The 23,913-nt window shown below is 42.1% G+C and overlaps 1 protein-coding gene across 1 annotated transcript in view; it reads left to right on the top strand.

Annotated features, from left to right (window-relative positions):
- The window catches only part of LOC125137381 (potassium/sodium hyperpolarization-activated cyclic nucleotide-gated channel 4-like), a 92,098-nt gene that overhangs the window by 20,700 nt on the left and 47,485 nt on the right, over positions 1-23,913 (top strand). Inside the window, 1 exon segment of the mRNA XM_047798094.1 lies at positions 8,956-9,073. Within this exon segment, the coding sequence (XP_047654050.1) occupies positions 8,956-9,073 (118 nt within the window).

The following is a 23,913-nucleotide window of genomic DNA, read 5'->3' as shown; positions in this document are numbered from 1 at the left end:
TGAGGAGGTGAAGGTTGGAGTTTGGGGAGGCCGAGGTGGCGAGAGTTAGTTGGGGCAGAGTTCTGGGAAGGAGGAAGCTATGCAGAAAAAGATCTCTAGAAATAATGTAGTATAGGGATCTCTTGTGTGTTTACTGAGTATCATGACACAAACATATAGAAGGCTGGGCAGAAAAGACTGGTGAGTTGTAAGCCAACTAAATCCAGGGCACGTATTAAATGAGAAAAAATATTTGAAGAAATAATGGCTGAAACACTTGAAGATTTGAAGAAAACTATCTTTTGTAAATCTAAAAGCTTAAAAGGTCATGAAAAAAAATTAAGGCACATGATAATCAAATTTCTGAAAACCAGCATTGAAGAGAATCTTAAAAGCAGTTAGAGAAAAAATATATATTACACACAGAGGAACAGATGTATAGACTTCCCTTTAGAAACTTTGCGAGCCAGAAGACAATGAAATAATATCTTTAGAGTGCTAAAAGAAAAAAGCTAATTTAGAATTCTGAATGCAATGAAAACATTCTTCAAAACAAAAGTGAAATAAAAACTTTATCAGACAAACAAAACTTGAGAGAATTTGTTGCCAGCAGATATATATTACAAGAAGTGTTAGAGAAAATTATTCAGGCTAAAGCAAAATGATACCAGATGGAAACTTGGAGTACAGTGTGCCAGAAATTCTCAAATATGTGGACAAATAGACAAGATTTTGTTTTTTTTAACATTTCTTTAAAAAGTTAATTTCACTGTATATAGAAAAATAATTATGAGACTTATCAAATATGTAGAAATAAAATGTATGGCAATACCTTGAAGGACAGGGTGGGGAAATGGCAGTCCATAGTTGTAAGAGCTTTACATAATACATGAGGTAATATACTATTATCTGAACATATATTATGAGCTAAAACATATATCGTAAAGTGTAGAACGAATACTAAAAGTTTAATAAAATTAAGAACAGTAGTGTTATTAATTGTATATTAAGAAGCATCAGTTAATTCAAAAGAAGAAGAAAGCAACAAGATGAGACAAATAGAACACCAATAGCAAAATGGTAGATTTAAACTTAACTATGTTGATAATAAAATTAAATGTATATGATCTAAATACGCCAATTGAAAGTCAGAGATTGTCAGACTAGATAAAAAAGTACGATTCTATGACATGCTTTGTATGAGAATACCACTTTAAATATATAGACCAGATGGGTTAAATGAAAAGGCTAGAAAAAGATATATTATGAAAACACTAATCGAAAGAAAGCTTAAGTGGCTATATTAATGTAATACAAAGCAGAAAACATAAAAAGGAATACACTAGGAATTCTTTTTTCTTTTTCTTTTTCTTTTTTTTTTTTCCTACACCTGTGTCATGTAGAAGTTCCCAGGCCAGGGATCAAACTTGCATCACAGTAGTGACCCAAGCCACCACAGTGACAATGCTGGATCCTTAACCAGCTGTGCCACAGGGGAACACCAAGAATAATGGAGTTATCCTTTATAATGATAAAATCAATTTAACAGGAAGATGTGATAATCTTAAGTGTAATAGAGCTTCAAAAATAAAACCTGACAGAACAGGTCAAAGGTCTGGGAATCATTTAAATTCTTTTAAGTTAGTTGTGTGGCATTGGAGAAATCATTTAATCTATGAGTGAAATTTTATTCCCTTGTAAAATAAAAATAATCACACATATATCATGAGGATTAGATAAAAGCATACATGAACTTAAAACAAAAAACAAAACAAAACAAAACCCTGGACAGACCTGGAAGGAAATTAAAAAACCCAGAATTACAATTGGAATAGTCAACATTCTTCTAGTAATCAATAAAGAAAGAAGATAGAAAATCAGCAAAATGTTGAAAACTTGAATGACATCATCAATTAATGGGACCTAATTGGCATTCATAGGATACTTTGCCCCCAAACAGCAGAATACACATTTTTTTCAAGTTCATATAGAACATTAACCAAAAGAGACCATATGTTAGTCATAAAACAAATGCCAAAAAAATTAGTATAAGTGTTGAAATCATAGAATTTATCCTTTAACCATAGTGAAATTAAAGTAGAAATTAATAAGAGCTCCTATGGAAATTATAAAATACTTAATTAAACAATACACTTCTTAACAACATATGGTTCAAAGACGAAATCAGAAGAGAATTTAGAAAACATTTTGACCTGAATGAAAATGAAAACACATAACAAAATTATGAGATGTTGTTAGAGCAGAATCTCAAGGGAGATGTATAGTTAATTGTTTATATTAGAGAAGAAGACAGGTCTAAAATCAATAACCTAAGATTATTCCTTTTAAAAAAGACATGGATAACAAATTAAACCTGAGGAAAATAGAAGGGAAAAAATTAAGAAAAAAGCAGAAATTAATGACATATAAAACAAATACTAAAGTCAATGAAGCAAAAAGTTCATTGGTAAATTTCAACAAAATATATAAACTCATTAAGAAAAAGAAAGGTAGATGACACAAAATGTCAATATCAGGAACGAAAGTGGGACATGCTGCAGATGCTACAGACATCACAAAGATGGTGAATGAATATATGAATAATTTTATGTAGATAAATTTAACAACTTGAATGGGAAGTTTCCTTAGAAGAGTCATCTTATCAAATATGAATGAAGAAGAAGTAGAAAGCCTAAGTAGCCCTATATCTAGTTAAAAAATTAAATGTATAATTTTTTTATTTTTATAGTTTTATTGAAGTCTAGCTGATTTACAATGTTGTGATAATCTTTGCTGTACAACAAAGTGGTTTGGTTATACGTGTACACACGTCCATTCTTTTTTCAGATTCTTTTCCCACATAGACCATCACAGAATGTTGGGTAGAGTTCCCAGTGCTATACAGTTCCCATTGATGGCTAATCATTCCATATACCACAGTGTGCATAAGCCAAATCCAAACTCCAAGTCCATCCTCTCCTCCCCCAACATGTCCCCTTTGGTAACCAAAAGTTTGTTTTCAACATCTGTGAGTTTGCTTCTGTTCTGCAAAAAAGTTCATTTGTATCCTTTTTTTTTTTTTAAGATTCCACATATAAGTGATATCATACGATGTTTGTCTTTTACTGTCTGACTAACTTCACTTAGTATGATAATCTCTGGGTCCAAATGGCATTGTTTCATTCTTTTTTTCTGGCTGAGTAATATTCCATTGTATACATGTACTACATCTTCTGTATCCATTCCTCTGCCAATGGAGATTTAGGTTACATCCATGTCTCGGCTATTGTAAATAGTGCTGCAGTGAACATTGGGGTGCATGTATCTTTCTGAATTATGGTTTTCTGTGGGTAGATGTCCAGGAGTGGGACTGCTGGATCATGTGGTAGTCCTATTTTTAGTTTTCTAAGGAATCTCCCTACTGTTTTCCATAGTGGTACCAGTTTATATTCCCAAATGTGTAAATTTAAAAATTTCCCACAAAGAAAACTTTAGGCTCACATGGCTTCACTTCTGAATTCTATCAAATATTCAAGAAAGAAACATATCAGGGAATTTCCATTGTGGCTCAGTGGAAATGAATCTGACTGGGAACCATGAGGTTGTGGGTTCGATCCTTGGCCTCTCTCAGTGGGGTTAAGAATCCAGCATTGCCATGAGCTGTGGTGTAGGTCACGGATGAGGCTTGGATCCTGCATTGCTGTGGCTATGGTGTAGGTTGATGGCTGTAGCTCTGATATGAGCCCTTGCCTGGGAACCTCTATATGCTTTGGGTGCTGCCCTAAAAAGCAAAAAAAAAAAAAAAAAAAAAGAAGGAAAGAAAGAAAGCAAAAAAAAACATAAAAACATACTAAGATTTCACAAACTCTTTCAGAAAATAGGAGGATGGAATACTTCCAAACTCACTTCAAAAGGCCAGCATCACTTTGATATGAAAGTCTCTAACAGCCCAAGGGAGAGAAAGAAAAAAAAGAAAAATAACGAGTGGAGACCAATAAGCCTCATAAACGTAGCCACAAAAATCCTTAGCAAAATACTAGCAAATTGAGCCTAATGAGCTCTTAAAGGAATAAAGCAAAGGGGTAGGAGTTATTTCGGGAATGTGAGAAAACCTAGAGGAAGATCATTGAAGATGGGTGTGGATGCCAATGGGAAATAAAGATAAAAAGAGAACATCATGGAATTCCCATTGTGGCACAGTGGGTTAGGGATCTGGCATTGCTGCAGCTGTGCATTGGATTTGATCCGTGGCCTAGAAACTTCCATGTGCAGCAGGTACAGCCAAAAAAAAAAAAAAAAAAAAAGGAACATCATCATGAGCTCCAGTCATCTTGATTTCCATTCTTATTTATAGCAGCTGACATTTTTGAGCATTTACCACCTTCTAGGAAGCATGTTCAGAGTTGTATGTGAATTCTCTTGTTTCGTCTTTGCAAGAACCCCATAAAGTAGGGACCATGGTTGTTGGCATTTTACAAATGAGTAAACTAAAGCATAGAGAAACCTAAAAACTTGTCCCCAGTCCTACAGGTGTTAAGATTTGTACCTATGCCGTCTGTCTCCAGATCCTGTACACTCTACCAGAACTGCTCTTTTTCTGTGCTTTTGTCTGGCAAGGCTTATTTCTTCACTCCTAAACATTTATCTGCTTTTTCAGTCCATCATTAAGAACTGCCATCTGAGTCAAAATACTAAAGTGCTTCTAAGTAAAACTATGTTTATGAAACTATAAACTCATAATACTAGAATGAGAGATATGCTGGGTTACCCTCTTCTAAATTTTTATGTGGCTACAAATATTGACATCTCCAAGAAGTGGGAAAAATTCTTTCCTGTCCCTATGTGTAGAACAAAATGCCTTTTCTTCTTCTGTGTAGACCTGGATTTCAATGCTGGCACTGTGCCTCGATGGCATCTGAACTTGGGCAAGGTCTTTAAGCCCTGTAGACTTTTGTTCTCAGACTTGTAAAATGCCATGGTTCTGCCTCTGGGATGGCATAGTGTGCCGATGAGGAAGATAACTAGGGTATTCTTTTCTTCTTTCTGCTTCTCCCTAGCTTTTCCTCTTCTACGATGCTTCCTCAGAGTTTCAGAAGTTTGACCCTCTCCAGAAAAGCCTTTTTCAAACTTTTTTGACCATTGTCCACCAAAGAAATAACTTTACTTCACACACCAATAGACACATTATATACACATACATATAGAATGAAAGTGACCACCTAGTTTTTTGTACCAACTAGGAAAGTTATTACTTTTGAAAGTAACTATGCTGAGACAACGGGAATAAGCTGGCAGTGTCCTGGGAAAATGGGGCCACATGTCACAAAACCACTTGACCTTCCTTAATTTGATGCATTCTGTTATTTTATCATGTGTTTTAGTTAATTTTAAAAGGGCTCAGACCTATTAAGTAGATTTTCATAACCTATGAATGAGGCCTTTCCCAGGCATTTTGATTCGCTCTAGAGAATGACTTATCTGACCATCCAACATTTCTGGTATCCAGAAGTACTGTAGGTGAGCATATACAAATATGCAACATTTCTGGAGACCTCAGGCGCTGGACAAGATGGGTTCTGATTGCCAGAACCACACTCGTTCCAACTCTGTTTCTGTTTGTTCATGCATTCATTATCCGTTCTTTTCATTCCCTCATTTTTCAAATACTTTGAGCACGTTCTGTACCACCAAGTGCTGGAAATGACCAAATACTGAGGACTGGGACACGATCCCGGCGCTTGAGTTCCTGGGGTGGACGAGGTTTGACGCCCGCGGGGACGCATCGTTATGGGACAGGGAGATAAGTGTGAAGTTCCAAGGCGATCGGGAGGCCGTAGAAACGTGGAAGAAAGATCCACTAACTTTGCTGGGGAGGAGGAAAGGAGTCAGAGGAAAAGCGTTGCATTAGGTTCTCAAAGACCGGGAGGAACGGAGGATGGGAGGAGCTACTACTGCGGTGCCGCGGCCACGCCCTCAACACAGTGCCCCACAGGCTTCTGCTGTGGTGGCTGTGTCTATTTCCCGTGTTTCTCACACGGATTTCAAACTTCATGAGCTTACTTAACACCCCTTCTATTTCGGCCTGTTATTTTTGTTGTTGTTGTTTTTAATACACAATGAATGGGTACTAGCCCTCCTCCTTCTCTTGTCCCATGCGACTCACTGGCCTTTATTTTTTTCTGGCACTTTTCACCTTCTATATATGCATATATGAGTGTGTGTGTGTATTTTTTTTACCTATTATATTTATTATCTGTTTCCTCCTCCTAGGAAGTAAGCTGAGGAAGGGGAGGGTTGGTCTGTTTTGTTCACCGAGGTGTCCTGCCCCTGGAAAAGTGCCTGGTACATGCACAGTTGGTCCCTGAAAAATAATGGGAGTGATCTGAAGGAGCCAATTTCTGTATCCAGGATGTAATTAGTATCGGCTCATATGTGAAGGAAAATGTATAGGAAAAAATTTGAAACTTACAAGGGACTATTGGTAAGAGCAACTTTTTTTTCCCCCTCTTCAGCAGTATGTACTGACCGCTTGCTCTGTGTCAGCCCTACTGTGAGCACTGGGATTTCAGAGCACAGAACAGATCTAATTTCTTTCTTTATGGAGCTCACCTGGCAGAAGGAAGCAGATGTTAACGAGCTATGTAATTGTATATTTGGGGTAAAAATTAAAGGTGCTGTGAAAGCCTGAAACAGTAGCGCATGACTTGGCCTGGCCGATCAGGGAAGTTATTTTTAAGCTGAGTTTACTCAGTGAAAGAGAGGAGTGGGAGAGAGAGCATTTGAGCAGAAGAAAGAGAGAAAACTCCTAGAGTGGGAAAGAGAGTACCTGAGTCTTCCAGGTGTGGCCAGAGGAGCCTGCGGGAGGGAGGAGGGGCTTAGCGGAATAGAAGAGGTAGAAGAGCAGGCTAGGTAGCTCCAGGTGGGTGCCTGTGTTGGGGGTTGGCTTTTTAGCCCAAGAGCAAAGGGAGACTGTGAGCGGGTTATAGCTGGGGATGCTGAGATAAAAAGATAGCTCAGGTTAAACTGCAGACAGGGGATTAGCGGGGAGGGCAGAGAGGCTCTGGCGAGCCAGTGGGGAGGGTGCTGCCCTGGTCAAAGCACGATGTGGTGGTTGGAGTGGAAATGAAGAGACATGAGTAGATCAGAGAAGTATTTATGAGATAAAATTGAAGTCAATGGCTCTCTCATGGTTTCAGATAAATAGATTACAGCTTGTATGTGTAAGGTTTTTGAATGTTTCTCTGAACCAGTATGTAAATAAAGAGGCATCTTGAGTGGTTTGTCAACGTTCTCTGTGATATGTATACAAATATTGTAAGAAATGGGCCCCATCTACCATGACCCAGCAGCCCCTATGGAGATGGGGGTGGGGAGAGCTTTTGGGGCAGGAAACAAGGGAGGGGGGCTGTTGGTATTGATGAGGATAAGATAATAAAAGGGGGGTGTGTGTGCGTGCATGGAACCCTGTCCCCACCCCTTTCAATCCTTCCTTCTACCCCCACGTCTTTCTTTCCATATGCTCCTCTCAGCCTACAGAGTTACAGTCAGTGGTTCTTATTGGTTTTTGGACCTTACCCTGAGAATAACGCACATCCAACACACATAAAAAATTTCATATATTAGGGGCTCTAGGACCCCAGATTTAAGAATCTCTGACCTGTAGGGTGTGTAAAAAGACAATGCATAGACAAAATAAAATATATTTAGCCAATAAATATATCAAAGATGGTCAAGCTCTCTAACAATCTGTTGAGCCAAACAAAGATGAAATAACATCTTTCATCTATCAGACTGGCAAAGATTTACACCTTGTAATATCCAGCTCGACTACAGTGGCGGGGGGGATGAGCGCTCTTGTACACACTGGTTGAGCGTACAATGGAACAACTTTTTAGATCCTTTAACCTCGTAATTCCAATCCTAAGAAAATATCCTTTAAGAAAACAAACATAGGCGTGCAGTAGTCAAAGATGGTCATTGCAGCAATGACAGAAAATTAGGAACCGCTGAAATGACTACCAACAGGGAAATGGTTAAATACCTTTGAAACATACCCTTACCCTTCACTGGAGTCCTGTGCCATCCAAAAGAATGAAATTGATCTGTACCGATACTATGTTAAGTGAAAAAGGCAAGTTGTAGACAATGTATGTAGCAATGCATTCTGCATTAGAGAACTCACAAAAAGATCTGTGTTCTATACAAATGCTGTTGTGTACATTTAGCAAATATATCCATGGATTTACATGAAACTCATCATAGTGATTAACCCTGGGGAGTAGGGCTTGGTTGAAGGGTTAGGGAGAAGGGAAAGCTTGAAATTTTCCTCTTTTGTGTACTTCTCTATTGTTTGAATTTGTTTTAACAAGGTTGTGCTACATTATCTTTGTCTTAAGAAATAAAGGTAACATAGGCATTCCTCACCTTGAGGTTCTTTACGACTGTACAGCTCGCCTTTAAAATTTGAGATGGGAGAAGAGGCGAGCCATAGATGTGCCTCAGTCTCCTCTCATTATGGTATTACAGTGATGTCCCATGGTGTTGGGGATCAACCCTTCACTTAGGGTTGCAGGTTCTCCTTGATTTGGTCGCTTGTTGTCTCCACAGCATCTTCAGCAATCCTCCAACTCATAGACTCTGCCCTCATTGGAACTCATCAAGGTGTGGAGTTCCTGGGATTCTCCATAGTTTCTTTTTTCTTTTTAGGGCTGCGCCTGAGGCATATGGAAGTTCTCAGGATAGGGATCGAATGCAAGCTGCAGCTGCCAGCCTATGCCACAGCCACAGCAATGCAGGATCCAAGCCACGTCTGTGACCTACACTGCTGCTTGTGGCAATGCCAGATCCTTAACCCACTGAGTGAGGTCAGGGATTGAACCTGAATCCTAATGGATACTAGTTGAGTTCTTAACCCACTGAACCACAATGGGAACTCTGGGATTCTCCATAGTTTCTGATACATGTTTGCTTTTACAGGCTGCTCAGTTACCTGTAGCAACATCCTCGGCTGCCTAATGCTCGTCCTGTACAAGACTCGGTTTAAGCATCAGCTTCTCCAGAAGATCTGGTCCACAAGCCATCTCCACCCCAGCAGGTAGGGTACTGCTAAGTGGGCCATGCCCCATATTATACCACTCGTTGTGCCCTACTGCCACTTTATTTTGGTACCTGTTTTTTTTTTAAGGTGAGAACACCCTGGGACAGAAGCTGTGCTTTGTTTTACTGTGTCCCCATTGCATAGCCCAGTGCCCGGCCACAGGAGGCCATGGCTAAATGGCTGTCGGGTGGTAAAATGCCCACATCCCCTTTCTGGGATTTTCAAAGAAGTATGAGACACAGAATTTTAAAATCTCTTGCAAATTACCTTTTTTACATAGAGCCCAAATTGAAATTTAGACTCACAAAACCACAGCACCTTCTAACTGGAAAGGACTTAATAATTATCTAGAAGAGATGTTTTCAATTAAGAGTCAGTAGGGTAGTGCAAGGCTTCACACTCCAAGAAAAATGAGAAAAATAGGAGCAATGGAATAGATTTTTTTAAAAAATCAGATTTGGAGTTCCCATTGTGGTGCAGCAGAAATGAATCCGACTAGGAACCATGAGGTTGTGGGTTCGATCCCTGGCCTCACTCAGTGGGTTGAGGATCCGGCGTTGCCATGAGCTGTGATGTAGGTCGCAGACGCAGCTCGGATCTGGTGTTGCTGTGGCTCTGGCATAGGCCAGCAGCAACAGCTCCAGTTAGACTCCTAGCCTGGGAACCTCCATATGCCTCGGGTGTGGCCCTAAAATGACAAAAAACAAAAGACAAAAAAAAAAAAATCAGATTAAATGCATTTAAAATGCTGCTTTCTTATTCTGAGATTATGTCTCCTCATTTTAAGGCTATTTATGAATTATGTGCTAGTATTTTTTTTTAATTGTAATTGTTCTATTAAATCAAAAATTGTGGAAACTCCAACTCTTGTGCTTTTTCCCTCTGAACCAAGACCCTGAGAGACTGTGGCTTTGCCCATGGCCAAACCAAGAAACAAATGTTTCAGTTCAGTATCTTTCTGCTATTGTGTGTAATGTAATTGTGTACATTTAAACATTTCGTAGATATGTTTGGTGTGACTGGTTTTCTGTTCAACATTTTAAATTCAGAAATGAAACAGTTAATATATTCGTATTACAATCAGAAATAGGCTTGCTCTCTGAGAAGTATCTCTAACCATAGGACATTGCATCTGTTAGTATTTGGTGAGGTTTTAAGAAACATCAGAGTTTTGAAATTATATATATATGTGATATTAATATTGATTTTCATATGGAAATAAAGACTGTTTAATTTCAACTTTTGGATGCTTCTTACGTTTGAAGATATTGTAAGCAATATCTGGGCCAGGGATCGAACTGATGCCACGGCAGCTACCCAAGCCCCGGCAGTGACAACGCTAGATCCTTAACCCACTGTGCCACAAGAGAACTCCTGAGGCCTGTGCATTCCAATTAAGCATCAGTAAGGACCAGCACAACCATAAACTCAAAGATCTAGAGACTATTTGAAGACGCAATCCATTGAGATATTCCTTTTTTCCCTCTAGACCTGGCTGCATCTTAGCTCAGAGTAGAATATCGGCCATGGTTTTTTGCCAGGGTTGCAGCCTGTTGGCCTAAAAACCAGAACAAATAGTAGCTTTAGTATTTGCAGCTCAAAAGTTGTCTCTTTGAAAGAGGAGGACGAGAGCTGCCTGCTTACATCATAGTTATGTATGGCCCTTTTCGGGTGCCTGTGTACACATGAGTGTGTGTGCCTGCGTGTGTGTGTCTGAGAGAGGAGAGGGAGGGGGGAAGGGGAAGGAGGAAGGAGAGAGGGAAGTGGATGGGGAGAGGGAGAGAGAGACAAAGTGAGTGGGATTGTGCCAAGCCGTCTCTTTGGCACTAGGTTCATTTGCCCTTTATTCCTCTTGTAGCCTCCAGCAGTCACTGCTAGTAGTTCTGCTTTTCAGTCGTTCATTAATTAGTTGTTCAGTGTCTGACTCTCTTCCTAGAAGGTAAGAGCCTTGAGGACAGGAACCATGTCTCTGCCCACCTCCTCTCTATTTCCCCAGTCCCTAGCACAGAGGTTTGGTTTTTTTTTGTTGTTGTTGTTGGTGGTGGGGTTTTTTTTGGCATATGAAGTGAAAATTTAATAAATAGTTGAATAAAGGCAACTAAACCCTTATTTATTTTTTAACCTCAACCTTGTCTGACAGCTTCTATGGCTGCTGTCACCCGCCACCTCCCTTCTCCCAGCTGCGTCTTCAAGCCATTTTTAGAGCAGGAAAGGATCATTTCATCAGACTGAAGTGGGTGCTCGGTGGCTACCTCTGCAGCAGGAGGACTGAATCACCCTCCATCCACAGGGAGCTTCAGAGCTTCTAAAGGTGGATTGAAGGCTTCAGCCCTGCTTTACGGGCCGGCAGTCAGGATGGGTGTTTGCCGATGCTCTAGATCTTTCTGTGACAAAAGCCACGCATCTGCTTCACAGTCGGCAGTAACACAGGGCTGACACCCTTATAGGATGGCTGACTTGGGTGACAGTGTGACTATGGGAACGCCAGCCCTCTCTACATCCATCTTCATGTAACCTACTTTGCTTTGCCTCAAGAAAGCTTGGCGCAGGCGGGCAGTTTTGTCTGCGGTGCTCACCGCTCTGTCTCCATCCCTAAGGGCAGTGCTTAAAAGCTTACTCTGCGGGCACTCAGTAACTGTTTCTTGAATGAGTGATGAACTGTCCTCATGACAGGTGAACGTCATCTTGTGTCTGATGTGTTGTTTGGGCTGTATTTCGCCCACTGAGGAACTCACAACGTGTACTGTTTATGAAGACAGCCACCTTTTTGCTCATCCTCCCCCCACCTCCGCCCCTGCAAATTTCAGTTCCAATACCCCGCTGCACGATCCTTCTCACGTGGATGCCATTTCTCCATTTTCCTTTACAGAACAGACAAACCACGAATGTTGGCAAACATACGCTCCTGAGTATGTTGTTACAAAATTTCCAAATCTTCTAATCAAGCCACAGGCTTTAAAAATATAACAAAGTCACTTTTTTTTTTCTTTTGTAAAATGCTATACTTTGCAATCTGTGTTTTCCGTAAAAGTACCAATTTTTGCTGTGTGATTCAGAAATCAGAGAAGAAATGGTGATAATATATGCTAAAATGAAAATTAGTCTGCCTCCTTTGATAAGCAAGAACTTTGTCTCTTCCCAGTTTGCCTCGTCTCTCAGGAAGCGCAGAGCTGTGCCCACTTGTGCTACCTGTTCTCACCCTCAGTTTTGTGAACCTGGCAATGTCATCTGTTTCCTTTCATTACTTTGTTCTTTTAAACTTTTACAATAATGTATGGCATTACGCTCTGTTGAAAGTGGCCTCGATTCTTTTTGGTAGATGGAAAGTTATAATTCATGAGAAGAAAATTTTTCCCTAACTAGTCACAGGTGCTTTTCTTTTTTCTTTTTGTCTTTTTAGGACCACACCCACTGCATATGGAAGTTCCCAGGCTAGGGGTCGAATTGGAGCCACAGCTGGCCTGCACCACAGCCACAGCAACACTGGATTGGAGCCACTTCTGCGACATCACAGCTCATGTCAATGCTGGATCTTTAACCCACTGAGTGAGTTCAGGGATCGAACCTGCGTCCTCATGGATACTAGTCAGATTCCTTACGGCTGAGCCACAATGGGAACTCCCACAGGTGCTTTTCAAAGCCTGCCTTCCACGATGCTATCATGCCTCCCTCTAACTCACTGGTTGTCAGCCCTCCTCCTGAGCCGAACTGCTGCAGTATCACAGTACTGGGCAACAAGCATGTTGCACCAGAACATCAGGTGCAGCAGAAAGAGTCCTGGGTTTGGAGACAGCAGACCTGGGTTCTTGTTACAGCTCCACGTACGAGGGCAGTGATCTTGGACAAGTCCCTTAAGCTCAGTTTCCCTTCTGCACATTGGGTATAAAATCACATGCTATACCAACCACCTTGGGTTCTCATGATGTAAATGAGGCGTCTCCACGTGTTTTATAAACACTGCAGTGATCCTTCTGTGTCCGCACAAGACTGCAGATTCCTTAAGATCAGGGACTACATCTTGTTCATGTTTGTGTCCCCAAGGCTTGGCGTGTTGACCGGAACTGAAGAGCAGAGACACTAATTTACTCACTGTTTTCTTTCAGAAAAGTTCTGCGGGTGTCTGTTTGTTTACAAACCTCCGCTCATCAGCAGATCTTAACTGAGGACCTTCTGTGTGCTTTCTACTATCCCAGAATATTTAATTGTGGAAGAAGTACAGAGGACAAACACGGAGAAATGAAAACCCATGCGCGCGCGCGCGCACACACACACACACACACACAGACACACACACAGACACACAGACACACACCATGAGAGCTGTAAATGTCAGAGGTCACAAAATGGTGGCTTTAGGGCTAAATCAGCCTTTGGACATGCTTTCTTTGGCTCAAACACAAATTTTAAAAATGTAAACCAATAATTTAAAGCCCAGAGATATGAATTTTACTTTGACATTGTGAACAGCTGGTCACACCAGGCCAGGTCCCTCCACAGCTGGCAATGCAGCTACAGCTGTTTCAGGCATGTCCTCGACAGGCCACCCCAGAGGCAGCCTGTCCCTCCCTGCTGTCCCCGAACACCAGGGCAGATAGGAGCTGTCATTTGTGATCACATTTATTAAGCTTGCCCTTAGGCAGTAGCACTTACTGCAGGCCAGGTTCTAGTCTAAGCTCTTTGGCCACCTCTCCATCTAGATATCTACCTGTGAATTACAGGGAGGGAAACTAAGGCACAGTCAGCGGGGGTGGGGGGGTGGGGGTGGATCCATGATTCAACCCCAGCCCTCTGGCACCCAGGTTCTTGCTCTTAATCACTCAGCAATGTCATATCTCAGTGGGAACAGAAGGATATCAAAAATCATACCTGGAGTTCCCGTCATGGCCCAGTGGTTAATGAATCTGACTAGGAACCATGAGGTTGTGGGTTTGATCCCTGTCCTCACTCAGTGGGGTAAGGATCCGGCGTTGCCGTGAGCTGTGGTGTCGGTCGCACATGCGGCTTGGATCTGGCGTGGCTGTGGCTGTGGCTATGACTGTGGCAGGTGGCTACAGCTCCGATTGGACCCCTGGCCTGGGAACCTCCATATGCCATGGGTTCGGCCCTAGAAAAGGCAAAAACCAAACAAAAAAAAACCTAACTTCCGTGCAAGGTTGTGTTGGGGCTTCTTGTCCAGAACATTGTCTTCTGTCTAATTAGAGAAAGATTCACAAAGGAAGTGATCTTGTAGCGTTTTAAAGGTAAAAAGAGTCATTAGTCCAGGCAGGCTCAATGCACCGTGCAGAGCCCCCACAGGAGCGCTGAGCACAGGCTTGGCTGAGCTGCGTGAGGCCACAGACAGAAAACACGCAGGGACTGAGGTGTGGCTGCCCAGACCTGGAGCTTGCATCTAATACCCCAGGAGGCTGGACTGCCCTGGGCAGGATAGGGAGGCAAGTGATAAGGTCGAAGTCCAACGTGATGCGTGGTGTGACATTCTAGTGTGACATTCTGGCAGGAGCACTGCTGAACTTCATTCATTGCTTTCACAATAGAAGCCCATCGATTTTGTAACACAGGTGTCCCTATAGTACTGGCCTGACTGTTTACTTCTGCTTCAGTCCCTGAGCATGTGAGCAAATACTTAGGCTCTACAACGAGCAGAAACTTGAGACAGAGCTTATCTTGTAATGCAGGGTTTTGCATCATATCCAGGGTGTGGTGTTCCTTTAGGAGGCAAGTTCAATAATTACGTGTTTACAGATTGAGCAAACAGTACGTGAGCCCTGAGAGGTCTCAGGATTTATACTTTAAGAGCCCAGTCAACGATTTTTTTTCAGCTGATCAGCAGGCTTAAGGATGAAGCAAATGGTCATGATATATTCAACATGTGTGTCTGTGTGCGCACACCTGTGTTGTGTGTTTACATTGAGTAGTTATGTGGCACCTGGTATTTAACCATACTTATTTACAAAATAGCCTAGGGGAGCTTGGAGATGTTAAGTGAATCAATTAAAGCTAATTCAGGCAAGCCCTGGTCATTGACCCACCCAGAGTGTCCTTTCTTGTTACATGTGACCTAGTAAAAAAAGCATTTGTGTTTTGGCTGTAACTTAACGATATAATGTAGTGACAAAAATGAATGTTAAAGGAATTAGGGTCACCTAAACTGCCTTCTTTAGAAAATAAGAACGCCTATGAAACAGTTACACTCTTTCTTCTCTCTCTCTCTCTCTTTTTTTTTTGTCTTTTTACCTTTCTTGGGGCCGTTCCTGCAGCATATGGAGGCTCCCAGGCTAGGGGTCTAATCGGAGCTGCAGCCACCGGCCTACGCCAGAGCCACAGCAATGCGGGATCCGAGCCACATCTGTGACCTACACCACAGCTCACGGCAACGCTGGATCCTTAACCCACTGAGCAAGGCCAGGGATCGAACCTGCAACCTCATGGCTCCTAGTCAGATTCGTTAACCACTGCACCACAACAGGAACTCCACACTCTTTCTTCTCTTGCTCTGTTATTATTTCTCTCTCTAGGAGAGAGTTTGGGACCATGTTTATTACTCTGTCCTTAGCAGGGCTTGTCAACTACTGTCAGAGAGCAAGTGTTTATAAGCATCGGTAATAATGAATCGCAGCCCGCACTCCTAATCTCATGCTAATCTCTGTTTCCCTGCTTTGCTGCTCTTAGATAATTTCTTTCATTTCTATTTTTGCATTTTCAAGGACCATGCAAGGCAGACTAGTTATGTGATTCAGGACTTTTAAATACATTCGAAGTATGGCAGTCACTTGTTGTTCTTGATAACAAACCTAAAAGCAAGCTTTCAAGCTCTGACTTGTCCTCTCCCTCCTCATTCCAGCTACCACAGACTGAAAGAGAAGGGCTTTGCCATTATCTGCTGAATTGGGCTGCATGTCACTGCTGTCTGTAGAAGTGGTTTTGGGATGCAGGTGCTGGTTTGGGGGCTGCCTTCGCTGTGATTTTACATGTCTTGTTTTCACTGCTACACTAGCTTCAAAGACCAGGGAATATCTTGGCTTCTTCTGGGGGGTGGTGAGGTAGGAAGGGGCACACCTTGGATTGTTAAGTCCCTTTGAGGTAGATGCCACCTGAGTCTGGCCCTCCTTTGCGCCGGTCGTTCGGGTGTTCTGGACTTGAGTTTCTGCTCCTTTTGGGATGGTCACCAAATGTCCATCTACAGACTTTTGGTGCACTTAAAGCTATGCTAGGAGAAGCAGGAAATAACTTCCCAGGTGGTTCCTGCCTCCTCGAGAACTAGAAAAGGGAAGGTCATTGTTGGACCAGTAACCCATCCTAGGTGAGTGTCAGTTTCCTTATTTGTTAAGTGTGTGTGTCAGACAAGATTGCCTCTGATCCCTTTCTCCTCAGATATTCTATGAGCCAAAGAAGGCTGAGAACATCTAAACTGAGAATTCCGTAATCTTAAGAATTTTCTGGAAAAAACATGATGGTGGCATGAGCCAACAAGACTGAGAGAATTTGCAGTCACATGGAATTAAGGATAAACCCAGTTCTGCCAGGTCCTTGCTCTGGAAACATTAGTAAGTCACTGCTCTTTGAACCTCACGTTTTTCCTCTTTAAATGGAAATACTGCTATCTGCCTGGCAGAGCTATTGTATGGATTTCATACACATGCATAGTATATTTTTGGTGCTACATGCATAGTTGACACATAGGAGTCACTCTGTAAATGGGAAATGTTACTCTGATGACAGTAATCTGTATGGTTTGGGGAATAGCTAAGAGTTTGGAAGAGATTAGCTCCAAGGACAATGATATATGAAGGCGTCTTTGAAGTTGAAGTAGGATAGAGAAGCTACTGAAAGAAATGATGCCAAGGATGTGGTGAGAAGTTGAGGTGAGGGGTGCTGAAAGGCAAGATCGTTTATTCACTTATTTCTAGCACTTGCTGCAGATGTAGATATTTTTGGTGATATTTTGATCACATCTCCTCATGATCAGTGTGGCCTTTTGCCTGTCCAGCATGTCATCTTCCCGACACAGAGTCATTCTTTGCATTCAAAGATGGTGGCACACTGAGCATGTATGGATCATCCTGCTAACTGTGATGGAAATATAGGTGTGTCTGAAAAGACCAACTCAGGATCAAACCCAAATAGGCTCCAAAACCCACGTACAGAGATTGGTTTTATTTTGTAGCTCTTATCAGTGCATGCAGTGCCTGTCACTGTTACTGTTTCTGCCAACATCTGGATTCTTGGCAATTTCACCTTATTTTAGATCTTCTCCACCTGGGCTTCTCTAGTCTCAGGAGATTTGTGGCTTCCTGGAAATTCTTTGCAGAATGGCATGTATATAAGTGTAGGTGCAGTTGGGGGGCGCGGGGGAAGGGGACCCTGGCCAGAGCAAAGGGATCAGACTCAGAAAAAGCCAAAAACTGGTGTCTTGGACTAGGAAAGAGTTAAAATGACTTCACAAGATGAAAAAATGGTTTAATGCAAATACAGAGAGGTCCCCGAATACCTGGCTGCCTCCACAGCTTTTCTATGTCCCCACCTTCTGCTTTCCTCCAACAAACAATGCAGTGGGCGAGTCCCTCTGGCAAGGTTTTCACAGTTTCCAAGCTGCTCTTTCGGCCATGATTGTGAGTCGGGTTGAATGATCTGGAGGATTTCTGGTGAGTGGATGTGGAGACTCTGCGCTTTCTTCATTGTCCCTGGAAAAAGCTCGAACAATTAAAAGCTTTAACAAACCAATTCTTTAGGAAGCCGAAAGAGGCAGAGAATAAAGTTTCCAGGGAAAGAAATGAAAACTGATTCTGACAAGAGCAACCTAAAAGTCGACAGTAAAAGTGGCAGGGGAAGACTTTTCAAGGAAAAGAAGGGAAAGGGTGTGTTATCCAGATTTCATTTGCAAAGAGAATCAGCCCTTTGTGCCTGACTTTGCCTCCAGGCCAGCAGGGGCCACAGGCCCCGCCCTTCGGAGGGGTGGGGATCCTTTCAGTCTTCCTCCTTTTTCTCTTCCCCCTCCTCCTTCTCTTTCTCTCCCTCTCTCTTTCTGTATTGCTGTCTGTCTGTCTGTCTGTCTCTCTCTGTCTCATCTTTTAAAGGTGAAACGTTTATGGTATCACCAGTGTTCGGATTTGGAACATTTTAAGGAGATGCTCACCGCCACGAATCTAGAGGAAGAAAGGAAGTGAATTTTAGTTGAACCTGTTTTGAAAATACAGCACTTCTCTTTTAAGAAACCAAGAGGAAATAAATAACTAGATAGAATTTGTTGAACCTCCGGGAGTCCAGAGCTGCTCTTCAGCTCTCCGATAGAGCCAGCAGTCCAAAGTTCGTCATTCACCAGAGTATTACATAGATGCAATGATTCGATTAGATGCCGGACATAGAAGTTGCTCTTAGAAGTTTAACTTTCTCGTCCGGGAAACAGACCACACATATGTGGACAACTAAGGAGAATAAAGTGCAGTCAGACTTCTAAGAAGGGAACGCTTAAGTGGGCTGGAAGAATGCATCGGATCAGCCACAGACAAATACTGAACGTCAGGAGGGATATGGGTAAATAGAAGTAGTGGTTTCAAATGATGGAGTACCATCAGCAGCCAGGAGTATTGAAATAAATCTATATGAAGCCACATGGATAAGTCTCAAAATACTGTGGAATGAATAAAGCAATTTTTAGGATGTGTATAATCTTATACCACATAAGTAAGAAAAACACGGAAAAGAACATCATTTATTCTGAGTGTGTGTGTCTCTTTAAGGATCTGGAAGGAAACACCTTGAATCATCATCATGGCTCCTTTTTGAGGCATCAGGATAAAGATGCCAGTCAAAGGTCTCTGTAGTTTCATCTGTTTTGTGCTGGCTTTGCGTTTGGCAATGCACTCTGGTGACTGGGAGTCTAGAGGCCCAGCTTTCTCCTGCAGAAAGCAGCTGAGGGTTTTGTAAATGCCTTGCCTTCTCCTAATACACCACGTGACTTCCTGGTAGCCAGGGCCTCTCAGAGGTCCCCAGAGCTGGGTCTCTTCCATTTTTTTGAGGCTTCCAGCGTAGTAATAAATGAAGAAATGCCAAGAGAATGTTACAACCAGCAGAGCCCATTTCAGTGTTTTATATTTGGCCATTAAAGTTGTGGGTGAGTCCTTTCTTTTCCATCCTGTTGGGGGTATCTCTGAGATACCATCAATAGTCTATTTTATGTCCCGAGCCATTTGATAGTCTTCCTGCTGCATTCCTCCAAGAGGTCCCCCAGGGAACCCGGAGAAGGCTCTGCGTGGAGCAGGCTGGTGGCCCCATAGTGGGAGGGCCTGTGAGGGCAAGCCCCAGTGCCTTCCATCCTTCCCCAGGGTCCAGTTTTCCCCAGGCCTGGCATTTGCATCTATAGCTTCTTGCCTGCAAAATGGGTTGTTTCAATTCCATGCACATGTCCTAGAACATCAAATGGAGAAAATGTTATCTTTCCAAGCATCCTCCTCTTCCTCCATCCAGGGCATTTAAGGTCAAATGCACTCTGTATCAGCCCTCCCACCCAATGCTGCAGCCTCCCATGTCCAGAGAGAATTGGCGCCAACTGTATCACTACCGCTTCAGGGATGTAAAATGGCCAATGATTTAATTTTTTATTTTTAGTTTTTTGGATTTTTTAGGGCTGTACCCATGGCATATGGAAGTTCTCAGGCTAGGGGTCGAATCGGACCTGCATCTGCCAGCCTACAGCACAACCACAGCAACGCCAGATCTGAGCTGCATCTGCAACCTACACCACAGCTCAAGGCAACGCGGGATCCTTAACTCACTGAACAAAGCCAGAGATTGAACCTGCATCCTCATGGACTCTAGTCGGGTTCTTAACCTGCTGAGCCACAATAGGCACTCTCGTGTTTTTTTTTTCACTAGGAAATGCTTATCCTAAGAAGAAGTTGCAAAGGGGCATAACCGATTAAAATGTGCATCTACTTCACTTTATAAAAGGGCCAGGGATTTCATCTTAAAGTCTTTTGCGCTTGGTGAAATTCTCATACGTATCTAGAAAAGTCGATAGCCTCAGCCAGTTACGAGCACACTTTGGAAGCATTTTGAGCTGATCTCCCTCCTTTTAATACGATATCAAGAGTTTAATCTAAAGGGTTCTCATTGTGGCAGCACTGCTAATCATTTGAAAGAATACATTCATCTAAACAAATACTACAGTCTAAAGAGGACCAAATGCTAATGCACATTTTATTGGATGAAAAGACAAACAATATAATTATAGTTGAATTTCAGGGAAGCAAAGGTAGTAAAACAAAGTTTACATCAGAGCCCAGGGCCGGGTTTATGGTAGCCATACATTTTTCGAAGTTTGGAAGGTTCCACCAGACTCACAAAAGGGAAAATGTCTATCAGTTTTTCTTTTGTTCTTTTCAGATTCTGTTCAAGGGCACACAGAGCCAGCAGGTTCACCCGAAAGCTATTGAGCATTAGCTGGAACACATTATGCGGGGTGAATTTCTTCTGGAATGTTGCCAGGGGTTTTTTATGCTTCTGTGGTAGGCATTTCTTGAACATTGTCATTTAGCCAAGCAAAGAACATTTGCTTAAAGGATAGAAAATGTTTAAAAATTCTTGTTTGTTTAAAAGCAGGTTAAATAGCAATATGATCTTAGGGCAGGGCAGCGAAAAGCACTTATTTCTCTAAGTGATCTGATTAGGTTATTTAACTTTGGGGATTTAAACAGATTCATAGTTTCTTCTAAAATAATTATATATTAATACTGTCATCTAGAAAGTGCAGTGCCTACTTTTCTTCGATGTGATTAGGTTTTTTTGTTTTTGTTTTTTTGCTTGCAAAACTGAAACTTCTCTTTGGAGACTTCTCACATGTTTGTGTATACAGGAACTGCTAGTAAGAGCTAAAAAATTGGAGGTGCATGTTCATGCTAAAATAGGATTTCTTTTTTCACTTGTACTTCCAGGACTGTGTCATAAAAAATAAAAAAAGGAAAATGTGAAAGTATCTTTAAGTTGGAGCCGGTAAGATTTTTAAAGTATTGCAAGTTTGAGTATAAATCCCAAGTTCAAATTTTGACACGTACAAATTGCAATACATAAACATCTCCCCAGAAATTATTCCCTAATGAGGAATAAAATCTGATCCCAAACCATCTCAGTTTAATAAGGTTTAATTAATAGCAGAGTTCACCTCATATTCTCTGTTAAATCCAGTGATACATGAGAGCTCGCTCCTAGGTGTGGCAGGGAAGGATCCTAAATGTAAAAATTGGAATTTCATCTCTGCCATTTACTGGCTGTGTGATCTGGGGTAAGTTACTTAGCTTCTCTGAGCTTCAGGATCCTCATCAGTAAAACAGGAATAATGATACCTATCTCATGGGGCTGTTGTGAGGATCAGAGATGTTTGTAAGGCGTCTCAACAGGGCCCAGCATTTTGTAAAGGCTTAAAAAATATTCATTACTTTCATCGTCCCCAATCCATAAGTCAGTATAAGTCAATTTGAAGATTAAAACACAACTTAGATCTAACTATGATCTAAGTTAGAATTGTGCTGCTTTACTGTTAGGATCTTTCTGGTGGCTTCATTTTATACTCGGACTTTACATATACAAGTTTCTATAAATATTCTTTAAACCAAGTTAATCTGTTTTTATTTTGTGAAGGTAGGGCTGTTTTTTTTTTTTTTTGTCTTTTTGCTATTTCTTGGGCCACTCCTGCGGCATATGGAGGTTCCCAGGCTAGGGGTCGAATCGGAGCTGTAGCCGCCTGCCTACGCCAGAGCCACAGCAACGCGGGATCTGAGCCGCGTCTGCGACCCACACCACAGCTCATGGCAACGCTGGATCGTCAACCCACTGAGCAAGGGCAGGGACCGAACCTACAGCCTCATGGTTCCTAGTCGGATTCGCTAACCACTGCGCCACGCCACGACGGGAACTCCAGGGCTGGTTTTGATATAATGCTTGGAGAACTAAATGATATGCAGGAGAATTTTGTTTCTCTAGGGGTGACTCTTATCATGAAAATGCACTCAGTAAATACAGTGCTACCTTCTCTTACTCAGTATTTAAATGAAGTCCTAGGGGAAAATATGGCCATTCTCCTTTTATACCTAAATTCTATGGAATTTGCGCCTCCTCCTGCATTCAAGTTGGGGCTATGATGTTAAACTTGGCTCCCTCCAATTGAGGTTTTGTTACATACTCAGTGTGTTCCCGCAACCGAACCCCCCATCTGTTACCTGCACCTGCAGTTTACAGCATTCAGCCCCGAGAGCTCTGTACATCCGGGGCACTCAGGTACCCATGAGCTCAGGCTGCGGGCTTTCATGCTGCAGTTTGTCGGCTAGCTTAGGCACTGCAAACATGTGTGCTTTCCAGTTTCTGCAATTTTGTTTTGGTTCTTTAAAAACAGCTCTTCCCCCACCCCTGGCACATCACCATTTCTCCAAGGCGCTCATTGTGAGATGGGAAGGCTGGTGTCTGTCATTTGCATTCCAGATTGAAATGAACAGAATTGAGACTCTCTCTCTCCTTTTGGTGCCATGACAAACAAAAGAGGATATGAGATATATTCTTTTTTTTTTTTTTTTTTTGGTAAAATGCAGAAGTATCAATTCCAGGAGATGTTGAGTTTTCCTTATTTACTTTGAGTTGTTTGTGTAAACCCTGGCCCCGTTTTGGAATAGACATGTAAAGTATGAATTCGGTGGAGATGTTGGGAGAAAAAGTGGGGATGTGGAAAAACTATTTTTCCCATTTGCCACAAGGCATTTAATTCCTGGAAAGAATGTATATATTGGTATAAATAAAATATCTTGGTCTTTGGGGCCAGCATTTGTATTGCGTGTGTGTTAGAAGTCTCGCAGTGGCTGGGCGCAGGGCTGCGCACTTACGGCTCTCATAGCCTTGCTTCTGTGATTCTTCCCCCTGCAGAGCAAGCTTTTCAAAGCCAAGTGGCTTGCTGATGGACCAGAATCTGTAGATAAAGAAGAACTGATAAGGAGTTCCCGTCAGGGCTCAGTGGTTAACAAATCCGACTAGGAACCATGAGGTTGCGGGTTCGATCCCTGGCCTTGCTCAGTGGGTTAAGGATCCAGCGTTGCCGTGAGCTGTGGTGTAGGTCACAGATGTGGCTCTGATCTGGAGTTGCTGTGGCTCTGGTGTAGGCTGGTGGCTACAGCTCTGATTAGACCCCTAGCCTGGGAATCTCCCTATGCCTCAGGAGTGGCCCAAGAGATGGCAAAAAGAAAAAAAAAAAAAAGAACAGATAAGATAAACAAATGCATGACAATTAACAACTTCTTTTACAAAAACCATTAAAAAAGAGAATGTTAGGGAAGAGTATGGCCAAAGTGGATTCTGGATTGAGGCGTAGAGTTGGAGGAAGATGTGGTATGACATGGAAGGGGGGCTTAAATATTTTAAAATATTTCTTGGGAGGATAGTACTGCATGGCTGTGGTTCCATATAATGCTTTTTAACACTAGAGGTTTGGGGGAGTTCTCCGGTGGTCTAGTGGTTAAGGACTCAGTGTTATCACTGCTGTGGTGCAGGTTCGATCCCTGGTCCAGGAACTTCCACATGCTGTGCGCATGGCCTAGAAGAACATCGTAAGTTTTGGTTAAGGTAAACCATTAAAATTTGATGAGTTTACAGCTCAGGCATCAGCCTTACTTTCCACCTTCCCTCTTTCCCCCATCGTCTTCTTCCTCTCGTCCCCTCTTCTCTCTTGCAGTGGGACTTGTCTTCTTCAAGATGCTCATGAAGTAGTAAAGGAGGCCTCCAGGCAAAAAAAAAAAAAAAAAAAAAAAAAAAAGAAAAGAAATGCAGCTAGGCCAGGGTGGAAAGGGCTCTAGAGAAAGGGT

This window comes from Phacochoerus africanus, chromosome 10, assembly GCF_016906955.1.
Source record: "Phacochoerus africanus isolate WHEZ1 chromosome 10, ROS_Pafr_v1, whole genome shotgun sequence".
Lineage (NCBI taxonomy): Eukaryota > Metazoa > Chordata > Mammalia > Artiodactyla > Suidae > Phacochoerus > Phacochoerus africanus.
Note: the sequence above shows the minus strand (reverse complement) of the source record. Positions and strands in the feature narration are given on the sequence as shown.